This window comes from Tamandua tetradactyla, chromosome 25 (genome assembly GCF_023851605.1).
Source record: "Tamandua tetradactyla isolate mTamTet1 chromosome 25, mTamTet1.pri, whole genome shotgun sequence".
Lineage (NCBI taxonomy): Eukaryota > Metazoa > Chordata > Mammalia > Pilosa > Myrmecophagidae > Tamandua > Tamandua tetradactyla.
This window is the reverse complement of record NC_135351.1, coordinates 36,386,498-36,398,792: the sequence shown is the minus strand read 5'-3', so window position 1 is coordinate 36,398,792 and position 12,295 is coordinate 36,386,498. Positions and strand designations below refer to the sequence as shown.

At 44.2% G+C, this 12,295-nt stretch overlaps 1 protein-coding gene across 5 annotated transcripts in view; it reads right to left on the bottom strand.

Annotated features, from left to right (window-relative positions):
* PDE7B (phosphodiesterase 7B) overlaps positions 1-12,295 on the bottom strand; it is a 297,021-nt gene that overhangs the window by 71,653 nt on the left and 213,073 nt on the right. For all 5 annotated transcript variants that reach the window (XR_013168873.1, XR_013168872.1, XR_013168874.1 and 2 more), the window contains one exon: positions 11,493-11,576. Coding sequence is in view for 2 of the 5 variants with exons in the window: in XM_077144099.1 (XP_077000214.1) it covers positions 11,493-11,576 (84 nt within the window). In the remaining 3 variants the exon portion in view is untranslated. The remainder of the gene's footprint in view (positions 1-11,492; positions 11,577-12,295) is intronic.

Sequence of the window (12,295 nt, the reverse complement as noted above, 5' to 3'; positions counted from 1 at the left end):
AGCCAACCCAATTACAAAATGGAAAAAAGACTTGAACAGACACCTCTCAGAAGAGGAACTACATATGGCCAAAAGGCACATGAAGAGATGCTCAATGTCCCTGGCCATTAGAGAAATGCAAATCAAAACCCCAATGAGATATCATCTCACACTCACCAGAATGGCCATTATCAACAAAACAGAAAATGACAAGTGCTGGAGAGAATGTGGAGAAAGAGGCACACTTATCCACTGTTGGTGGGAATGTCAAATGGTGCAACCACTGTGGAAGGCAGTTTGGCGGTTCCTCAAAAAGCTGAATATAGAATTGCCATACGACCCAGCAATACCATTGCTAGGTATCTACTCAAAGGACTTAAGGGCAAAGACACAAACGGACATTTGCACACCAATGTTTATAGCAGCATTATTTACAATTGCAAAGAGTGGAAACAGCCAAAATGTCCATCAACAGACGAGTGGCTAAACATACTGTGGTATATACATATGATGGAATATTATGCAGCTTTAAGACAGAATAAACTTATGAAGCATGTAATAACATGGATGGACCTAGAGAACATTATGCTGAGTGAGACTAGCCAAAAACTAAGGACAAATACTGTATGGTCCCACTGATGTGAACCGACATTCGAGAATAAACTTGGAATATGTCATTGGTAACAGAGACCATCAGGAGTTAGAAATAGGGTAAGATAATGGGTAATTGGAGCTGAAGGGATACAGACTATGCAACAGGACTGGATACAAAAACTAAAAAATGGACAGCACAATACTACCTAATTGTAATGTAATTAAAACACTGAATGAAGCTGCATCTGAGCTATAGTTTTTTTTTATATATTTTTTAATTTTTATTTTCATTTTTTTCTCTATATTATCATTTTATTTCTTTTTCTGTTGTCTTGCTATTTCTTTTTCTAAATCGATGAAAATGTACTAAGAAATGATGATCATACATCTATGTGATGATATTAAGAATCACTGATTGCATATGTAGAATGGAATGATTTCTAAACATTGTGTTAGTTAATTTTTTTTAATAAAAAAAACAAACAAAAAAAAACCAGTGAAGTGTTTCACGCTTGTGCATTGTATGTCCTTCTATGCCCTTCTGCTTGTGGTAACTGGGAAACGGGAGCTCCGCTAGCAGGCAACAGGAGAGCCTGGCTTATTGCCGCTGGCTCCCACATCAGGTCCTGGGCCAGGCACCCGCGTTTACTGGGGGACCTTCCACAGTGGCCCTCTGGGAAGTGTCCTTTTTTAATGCTTTCGCACACAGGACGCTGAGGCAGGGAAGGCTGCACGGCTACTGCAGCCAGCTCCAAACCCCGGCAGCTCTGATCAGCTGCCTTCCTGGGGAAAGTCTTATCTTCTCTTTTCTCTCATAGCCCATGGCAGAACTAATTTGTCAGTATGTATATTTTTTAGCTTAAATAAGGGAGGCCATGTGGTTGGGTGGAAAGACAGATTGTCAGAAAAGCTGAACCCTGCATCTTAACTCTTTCATGATCTTGCAATGAGTCATGTGGCCTGTTTTTTTATTTTTTTATTTTTAGTTTGTAAGATGCGAAGCTGGGCCCAGGGAACTCTTAAGTGCCTTAATTTAAGGGTTTTGTTAAGTTCAAAGCGCTGCTTAAAAGTGAATTACAACTTTGATTTTATCCTCTCTGGGATAAATTCTATCTTCAAAGGAGAAGCCGTCATTGGGAGGAACTAAACAGAGCTTTGGAGAAAGACCTAACTTTACTATTTCCAATCAGTTTTCCAAGGTGGCCTATTAAAGAATGCTTTCTGACCTATGGCTGCAACTTCCTTTCCTGCATCTTGATATTACTTTACTTAGAAAGAAAAAAGATGTTGTTTCTGGTGGACATTGAGGTTCCCCTCCCCCAATAGAACTTCTTTTTCCCTGATTATAAAAGAATATGTGCTCATGGTAGAAAAGAAACAGAAATGTGGAGAGAAGGAAATAAGAATCATCTGGAAATAATCTTTGGTAAAATTTTGGTGTGTTCACTTCCAGTATTTTTAGAACAGAACTGAAATCTTGCTAGATGTACCATTTTGTATTCTGCTTCTTTTTTTGGTGTAACATACTATAAACATTTGGAGAAACTCTTTTCTTTCAACGAATCACGGTTTGCATGACAGGAAATAGCCAACACCCCCTGGAGAAAAATTAAAGCCACCAGTGGCAGCTGCAGAGCTGACTTTAATTTGTCACAATAGCAATTCCATTTCCTCTTCTTCAGGGATAGCTGACAACTGTCCTCAATTTCACCACCACTCCCTTTTCTTTCTTATCAAAGCATACAGCATCGGGCGATGAAATGCACCATCTGTCATTCCTCACCTCTGCCAGACAGTAGGAACAGGGGAAAACACAGCTGAAATGTTGCAAAATTAAATGTGTTCCTAGTTTTGTTGCCACATATTTTCTCATTAAATTACAGAAATATTTGTTCAATAATATTGAAGCACTTGCATACAAAAAAAAGGAAGTTGTCTCAATGTACTACAAACAAATATTATAATGTAGGAAAATAGTAAACATGAGTAGTTGTTACAGGTCTATGGCACATAAAAGGAATATATTGCATTCATGCATTGCCTTTGAATATTAAAATTCATAATCTATTCTATTGTGGATAAGGGCTTGTGCTCTGGAATTATATTTTGAGGGTTTGAATTTTGGCTTACTAGCTGGTTGAGCATGGGTGTGTAATTTCTCCTTTTCTGCCTCAGTTTCTTCATCTTAAATGGCAGTACCTATTTCAGAGGGATCTTGGGGGGGATTAAATGACCTAATCCACGTAAAAAACATAAACTGGTTTATCTGGCGCCTATGGGCCACACACAAATTAGCCATTGTTATTATTATTGTATGACGTAATATCCGCCTGCTAGAGTTGACCCAAATCAGTGGTTTCTGAACAGCTGTCAAAGGCCAGAGCAGGTTTGCTGCATCAGATCATGTTGGGACCATCTGAAAATACACTGGGCTCCCCTTCCAGAGATGTGGGTCCAAGGAGCGGATGCTGCAGTGTGATGGGGTAGAGCAAATGCTTTCATGGGATAGGGTGGAGGGCAAAGGAGGGAATGGTGAGTCTGTCTTCCTAGGAGGGCTGAAAGAAGCTGCCCAGAGGTCCTGATGTTGGGGTCAGGGCTCAAGGCAGATAGATGTTTCTAGAAGAGGTGATTGGGAAGGGACATCATCAGCAGAGGGAGCAGCTACATTCAAAGCACAATCATACCTATGAAGGAGCTGCTATGAGCATGGCAGGCTGCAGGAATCCTTTGTCGCACTTATAGCTCTCCATAATCCAGTGAGGGGTGTATTACAGTTTACTTCCATAAACCAGGACGTGAAGGGTAAGTACATAAAATCTACTGTTTATGTAGATGATTTTAGAATGAAATCATTTACTTTCTTGTCACAGAGGAAGTAGGATTTGAACCCAGGTCTGACTCCCGGGTTCCCTCCTTCTATTAGCTCCCTCTGTTGACAATGGTTGGGTGTGCGTATGTGGAGCTCTGGGTGAGCCAGGAGAGGCAGCCTGCGGCTGGGGTGAGAAGGGGCTCCTTGGCATTTCCATGGCTTGTCATCCTTCCTGTCCTGCTAGGCCTTCAAGACAGCTTGGGGGAGCCTTGCCTCCGGGGATCCCCAGTTGGTCCCCTGCGCCCCACCTTTGGGATGTAGCATCGTTTATCTCAGCGCTGCTACCTGGGCCGTCAGGTGCCATGGCTTCGCCCCCTTTCCCTGGGGACTCTTCCTGGGTAACTGCAGCCACCCTCCCCAGGCATGCTCTGCTGCCCTCCCTCCCAAGGTTACTGGTAAGTAATAACCACTCCCAGGTGCCCCAAGGCAATTTGGTTGGCTAGTTACAAAGAAAACAAGATCTTCTGGCTCTTGATGAATACCCTGAATATTCAGTTTGGAAACACATGACATTTTGATATCTTGTAGGTCTTCTGAAACTTTAAGGGTGGGGCAGCAAGGAGGGGGACTAACCACTTATTTTGTTTATTAATGAAGTTTCAAGAGATAGACTGGGCCCAGTTCCAGGTAGGGGTAGAATTTAGTTTTATTTAGCAAACAAGTCATTCTAGCTCAGTGATTCATAGAGTAACTTCAGTCAGAAGGAACTTAATTTACTCTTGCTTTCCTCTACATTTTAATGTCTTCAGAAATCCAAAGAACCCCTCATGCCAGAGATAGTCAGAGTGGGTTAGGAGTTTGCTCAAGGAAGTGCTGCAGGAGAAATGGCCATTTGTCTGTGTGTGCTCAGGTGAGCTAGCCAACTTGCTATTCTTTGACACCAAGAGACACACTGGCACAAAAGAGAATCCACGATGGGGGATGGTTGTCTGAACTGTGGCATCTAGATAATCTCTTAGAGGAAAAGAACTTGACAGTGGAAACCAGTTCTTGCAGGCTTTATCACTGACGATCTTGTAGTTATTTGCTAACTCAACTTTATAATCAGCTGAAATTATGGGGACCTTTGCATACAATAGTGGCCGACTCTGTGATACCTGATCGGCAGCTCTGGTCTTGAGCTCATGGGTGATGATGATTCTCAAGTGGAATTCCCACAACAGGTCTCTCTCACGCTTGCACTCCTTATTTCCAGCTCTTTCCTGGACATTTCAACTTAACTCTCTTTCCACTTGACACTCAACTTGTCCCAACTGAGCTCGCCTTCTCTCCCCCAAAACATTCTCCAGTTTTCTTCCTGTTGTCCTCATCTCCAACTTTTTCAAATGGCCAACCCAGCATCACCAAACTCGTCTCCTTTTTTCTGCACCATCTCTGAATTTACTCATTTCCTCACAGTCTGCCTCCTTCTTACATTTCTCTTGATTCATTGTATTTGTCCCTCTTGCATAGGATGTCAGCTGATCTGCATAACATGATTTTATTTTGTCCATCTTTTTTTCAAAAATTTCTAGTGATCCTGCTTGCTTCATTAATCAAACTCAAATTCGTTACCACTCGCATTCCAAGTCTTTGATTCTCTGTGGTCAATATGCTTTATTTACTACTTTTCAGGTCCATCTTCCCACTTTGTGACTTAGTGTCTCCCATATGTCAGCTCGGTGCCACATCTAGGAAACCCCTTAGCCAGTCCACACTTTGCTTTATCTTTCAGGACTCAGCATAAAACCTTAGAATTCCCTTCTGTTGCTCAGGAAACTTCAATAATCTCTGCCTTCCCTTGTCGCTGATTTACTGTTTAGGCAGACGATTTTAGAATGAAATCATTTACTCTCTTGTAGGGTCCTTGGTTTATTGTGTGTGGCCTTGTCGTGTAATGAGATTATTAGCCATTTGAGGGTTGAAAGCTCCCTTTCTAGTACTCAGAATCTTCAGCCCTAGAGTATGAGAGGTAACCTCAAATCTTTACTGAATGGAAAGAAATCATGCACACGTTCCAGCCTGGTGTCTCTGGCCAACTCCAATCCCACAGCTGTCTAAGATAGAAGCTGGCCTTGGGAGAGGCTCTCTCAGCCCCGTGGTTGTCAGCGTGGCTTAGAATGGCAACCTGGAGGAAATACTGAACTTCCCGATTCAATTTTCTACTTTCATCCCTCAGATCAAATGTAAATCCCTTAAGTGATGTCTGCCAAATTAACAGAAGTCCAGGGCTGCTTTCAGGTCTAACTTTTGAAGGTGAAAAATTTTATTTTGAGTAAGGGTTTTCTCCAACAGTCAGGTGGTGTCCCCCGACTTCCCCTCCTTGAATGGTTTGTCTTTCAAAGAAATTTGTAGGGAGTCTGGTAGAACTGTTGCCACTCTTTCCCGGTTCTTGAGACCTTGAAGCATATTTTAGAATGGCCCTAGAAGATGGCCTTTGCGTGCACCTGGTCTCACGTCATCCTTGCTACAAAACCTTCTTGAGTTTTACTTTACAACGAAGCCTTCCCTAATTTCCTAAGAAGTTAATCATCCTCTTCTCTCACTTCCCCAAATTAACAGTCCCTCCTTTGAAACCTGTACACATGTATTGACTTCTCATACGGCATCTTCTTTTACTATATATGCTTGATCTAACTAGATGTATTCCACCATAGTTAATCTGACTCACACACGTCTCGAAATTCCTGGTGATGTCTAATTCACCTTTGCATCTCTAGCACCTGGCTCCTCGCTTGGCATCCAGGAGGTGCTGGGTGCTCATGGTTGCATTAGGGTAGGGAGAGGGTGAAGCAATGAGGGCACCCTCATCTCTTCTGCAGTGTGGTGGATTTCGGTGGCTAACCGGCCTTCTGCCTGGTGCTTCCACATCCGGAGTGCAGGGAGGTTGCAGCCAGAAATCCTTTATGCACCTTTTGGAGCCCGGCCAGGCGAGACGCCAGCACCCTGACCACAACCATGGCCTCGCCCTTCCTCCAGAGGAAGGTAAATACTGAATTTGAAAACATGGGGTGTCCCTGTGGCACTCCCGAGCCTGGAGGGGAGGCTGAGCTACAGCCCATCTGCCTCTCCCCTTTCTGCTGGGGCAGTGCCAGCTTCTTAGCATGACTTCTTTCAAATCACCCCTTCTTTAAGTTTCTTTGTGTTTTGTGTGGTTCTCACAGGTAAGGCTAAAGGAGCGCTCTAAGAAGATTATTGAAATGCTGTCCCCACCTCCTAGGAATTCTCTCATTGAAAAGTGACTTTGCAAGCAAGCCCCCGCCATCTCTAGGACTGGACCCGATGGTTTGTGACCCGCTGGTGGCTTCTGGTTGACAGTCTTTCTGTGCATGTATTTTATATGTCAAAGAAGGAAGCCCTGTGAGTGTAATATGCTGTACCACATCTGATAGCAGATTCGAAGGAAGCTAAATCTTTAGGTTGGAGTCTTTAGGTCACTTCTCCTTCATAAAAAGTTTAAAAATATAGATCTGTGTCCATATTAGTTCTGTTTCAGAAATTGTAAGCAGAAGAAAATATTTTTGTAGCTTTCCTAAAATTACTCTCGTGCCTGTGTAGCTAGAATGGCCCCTCCTGGAGAGGCAAGTCTGAAGGAATAGAACTTGAAAAGTCAAACTCATCAAGTTAAGAGACAGGAAAAGCCAACTAGCCAATTAACCTACTACTGCAGAGCCTGGAACTGGTCTGGGGCTGATATCTGGTCCCCTGAACCTCCAGGACAAGCTGCATCTTCCCTCAAGCGCCACGGTCCCCAGGAATGTTTTCTTTGTATGCCACTTCCTTTACCTAGCGCATGTGGAAATCATGTTGTGTGGCTCTGGAATGGTTTCCACGGGAACATCTCAGCCTAGTCATTATCTACTCAGGCTCCTGACTGTATTAAACCAGGAGATCGTGGGGCAGGTGCTGCTGTCGCCACCTGCGCTGCAGACAGCTCCAGTGAGTTGCTGCTCTCCCCTCTGGGACGACGCGTCTCCAAACCCGCGTCTCTTCAGACTGTATTTTCTCGTGACCCCCACACAGAGTTAGTAAATGAAATAAATCCATGGGGCCCAGGCGATGGGATAAGAGAATCATGAACTTCCCATCTCCTCCCCTCCTCCAGTTCTCTATTTTAAGACCTCATCTGGAGTAAAAAGAGTTACCACCTCCCCCCTCAATCTGTTCTGTTTGTCCACGCTTAGGCGTAAAGGTGACCCTCTTCTCTAAAGGTATCTGATTGTCTTACACAATGGGGAGGAAGCCACAGTTTCCTGCTCCTGGTCCACAGAAGCTTCTAGAAATTCATGTAGATGCTTCTCTTTGAATTTGTATAAAATGTAAAATGGGCAAGGAACTGGCTTTTAGTAGGTAACTTTGGCTTATACATTTCTATTGATGTGGATGGATCTCTTAAGAGGACTTTTTAATCTCTATTCTCTGTAATGCTTGTGACATTTGGAGGCGCTAAACTGAGGGTGTCTTTTGAGGAGCAACTATACATCCAGTTGGACATGTAATTTATTGTCCAAACCAGGATGCTTAGGGAGGGAAAGTGGCACTGGCAATCTATGTCTGAACAATAGGGGCAGACTAGGATTGTTCCAGGCAAGCCAGGATTTAAGGTCCCCTTCTGTATAGACAATTGGTACAGAGGCATGGTCATACCCTCAAATTGGGGGTAAGGGGCACCTCTTCTAGACACAAATGTTTGTAAGATTAGAAATTGAAACATGGAATTTAAAATCTGAATCAGCAAGAGATGGTCCCTTTCTATTTATACTTCTGTCTCATGTAAATTTGGTCAATGTGAGTCCATTCTTGAAAGTAAAGTGAGAGCACTAGAAATTGAAAAGAAAAAAAATGACACTAAGAAAGGAAAGTAGACTGGCCTGAATGCAAATATAGAGATCATCATAAAACCCTTGTAAGTCTATTTAAAACTCTCCCGGGTCAGGGGCCTTCTGTCTTTTTCTGCAAAGGCCATATGCGTGTTTGTGACTTCGTGGTCTATGTGACTATGTCCCACTCCTTCAGGAGTTGCCATGGCCTTTGTAGGGAAAGCCACAGACAGTATGTGAACAAGTGGGTGTGGTCGTGTGCCAGTACAACTTTGTAAAAGCAGACATGGGGGGGATGGCATTTTGGCCCAGGCACTGCCATTGCTGACCCCTGTTCTAAGTCATCTAATATCTAGAAACGTTCTGATTGAAGCTAAGTCTTCTTGGATGCTAATGCTGGGGTCTCCTATCTCACTATGATGGGGAAATGGCAGTCATGTGTTTCCTGTGAGCATTTTGGAAGGGAGGCTGCAAGGAGGCGGTGATTTGGTGATTTGGTCTTTCCCATAAATAGTGTGAAAATGAATCCCAAGATGAGATTTCACCTTGGGAGAGAGAGCAAAACTGCTGGCACCTGAAGCAAATGAAGGCCTGGGTCTGTGCACACACTTGGAAAAATTCCACTCAAAATCTAGGTAAGTGCTATGAAGATTCATTTTAAACAAGTTTGGCACTTCTCAGGCAGAACTGGAATCAGCTGGCACAAATAAAAGTTTTGGGCAAAGACCCAAATTGTTCCTTAGGGGGTTATTTTTAAATGGTTATAAATTATACTAAATATGTTTTGCTCTAAGCAAAAATCACACATGAGTAGCAGTGAGTGAGAGGAAAGAGAATTAAATAGCCTGGAGAGGGAACTAAGCCACGTGTGTGATGTCACCGAACTGCGGGTGACACACATACACACACCCATGGCTCCCAGGTGAGCAAAGGGGTGACGGCTTTAGTTTCAGGCCACTGTCAAGGCGTCAGGGGACATTCGACTATGGGGTGGATGGTCCTGCAGATCAGGGGCAATCTCAGAGGTCCTGTCTGTGTTGTGGTCCTGTCTGGGTGTTGAGTTAAGCATGGGGGATGATAAATGTTGCCTTCGATTTAATTTACTCTTTTAGAGGGAACAAGTTGCTGAGTGGTCAGTAACTCTAGACAGATTGTCCTTTATGATCTGGTAGTTTGTTTAGGGATGCACTTGATTCATTTGTGGAAAAAATGTTGAGACCATTTACAAAGCCAAATGCAACGAAGAAGTTAAGACTGCCTTAGCATGGGGACCCGACAGAAACACAAGTGGGAGTTCTCCCGGTGTAGCCCCAAGATGAGGGACATAGGGTGCTTCAGGACTGACGGACACTGCTGACACCCAGCAAGTGGAGGGACACGAGCAACAGATGGGGTGAGTGGGGGGAGTGGCAGAGGGACTCCAGGGCCAGGGAAAGGGGCTGGGTGGAGCCAGGGTGCTCTCGGCAGACTCTGGAGATTCTGCCACTGAGGGGTATCCACGATGGCATCTGCTATTAGCTGATCTGTTTTTCAGGGAACACAATCAGTAAAATATCATCTGCATTGAGTGTCATTTTAAACATTTATATATTTCTAAAGCTTTTCATCTGATTGCAAAAGTAAAACCAGCTGATTGTAAAGAAAGCAAGTGTTACAGAAACCTGTATCATAGATAATTTAAAATGCCACAATCCCACCTGCAAGGATAACTGCCATTAGCAGTTGGCATTGCTTGTCAACATTGGAATAACAAAAAGTAAGATTTTCCTGTTCTGTGCCTTGGAATTACAACTAGAAATCTCTCCTATTTCCCTGATTGTTCATGCTTTATATGAGAAACCAGGCTGTAAGTTCTCACCTAGTATTGAAAAGAGGCTTTTGGGTTGTTTTCACCCTCTGACTGCTAATAGGTGATTCCATTGGAGAGGCTTGGTCTAAACAGATAATGAGCTGTGTCTCCTGCTCACCCTTGTCCTGCTGGGGCGACCACATGCCAGGGGCATGGAAAGCCACCTGTGGCCTCATGTAATAAAGAGCCTGAGCCAGGGCTCACTGCCGGGGAGAGCTGGAACAGCCCGTCTGGGTTCATCGGGAGAGGGCGGGAGCCTCGATCAGAACTCCATGAGCTGGACTGGAATCGTGACTGCACAGATCTGGTGATGTGATCCCCTCTCCAGAAAGCATTTTATGGGGGTGGGGGGTGTCTGCCTGGGGGAGGTTGTCATAGGATGGAAAGAGTTACCCCAAGCCTCTGTGGTTCTGAACGAGCTGAAAAACATAGATACTGCATGCGGTTATGGGAGGATGGCAAGCCAGGAGAAATATGAAAATGTCCATCTCCTACTGTCCTTTTGCACATCTCAGGATCAGAAATAGCAAGTTCTAATTTCTCCTAGTAATTTTCAGAGGTCTGGGTAAATCGACTGAACCTTTTCAGCTGAGCTTGTTCATGTCAAAGGAAAGTAATGTTCTGCGGACGCTGCCCAGCACTTTGACATTTGTAGGTAGGACGTGATCTGGTGCCAAACTCTGGACAACTTGGAGCAAATGTGAAATGCGTCCAACTTCTCTCCCCCAGCCCAAAGTGAAAGGCATGTGTCAGAATTAAGACAGTTTGGAGACACGGATCTGGAGGGAGCGATGGCCACCAGTTTTGGTTTCCAAAGGAACATGAGATGAAGAGAATTATGAGCCAGAGCCTGACCAGTGCTGCCACATGGGGGAAAAGGGAGAAGGAGACGGGCTTCGGAGGCAGGCCCGCTGGAGGAAGCTGTGAGCGCAGACCAGAAGGATTTAGCTGTGGGGAAGGGCCTTACAGCTTCACAGTAGACAAGCAGTGAGGAACCGAGAGCGGACGGCTTGCTAAGGGCAGCTGCAGACTAGTATTTTCCTGAAGGTTTTCCAAATCAAATCAAATCTCAAATGGTCTAGACATGGCTGCAGGCGGAGACCGTGTGTTGGCTAATGAATGTCATAGCTTCCTCCTTTGCGTGGGCCTTAAGATTTTTAAGATTCATCTTTTGCAAGCTAACTTGATCTCATTTGACCCTCACTAAAGTTCTGAGAGGGAAGGCAGGGCCAGAATCTCCTCACTGGTGAGGAAATCGAGAGACAAAGGGTTATGTTCCAGTTGGGAGGAGAGAGATGGAAGAGGGAAGGCGGACTTTGGAAGGTTTTGAAGTTCAGAGGGAAATGAGGACTTTTATTTGAAGAAAATGCCTGTTCCTGTCCAGGTACACTTGATTACTCACTGTTAAGCAGGCGGAAGTCAATGAATGGGAAGGAGCCGCGGCGTTCAGCAGGGGCGCCCGTCTGACCCCTTAGACGCACATCTCCTAGAAAACAGAAAATCCAAACAAATGTTTGAAAGCTCTGCCAAGTGTGTTCACGTTTCCTCTGTAAATCCTTTTAACCGGTTATGTCAAATGGAACCAATACCAGATGTCAGGGGAAAAATGGTTTCCTTTCACCTTGCTTCAAAGAGCACTATGTGGGAAGGGATATTTAATTAATGCCAAGTGCAATGGACTTGGCAATACTTTAGCAAATGGAACAGAGCACTCTCTTAAATTTGCTAGGAAGATGGGTCTGTAAAATTTTAGCAATGTGCGAAGGTGTCATTGTCTTATTATACCTCCCGGAGTCATAAAGATGAAGCGTCTTATAGGACAAATGGTATATTGGGATTGCAGCGCAATAAATCTTAGGAGAAATTGTAACCATCCATGGGGTTATTTCTCGTGCTTCCAGCACAGCTGTTCCCCACTGTGACTACCTCCCTTTTCTCTGGGTTATAACCTTAATCTGCTTTAGAATCTGCTCAGAATGTGCTTCTCTCCTTCACCCCAAGATGAAGACCATGCTCAGACACTTCAGACACTTACTCACCGTGTAGGGATATTAGACTGTAGCGTTTCCGTGACTTAGTTTTTGGTAGGTTTCCTTTGGTGTCTGTGTACCTTTTCCATTTTGGTACAATACCGAGAATTCACAGCATGGGGTTAATAAAAGAGCAAGGACTTTGGTTCAGGTACAGCTTGTACAGATCTGGCTC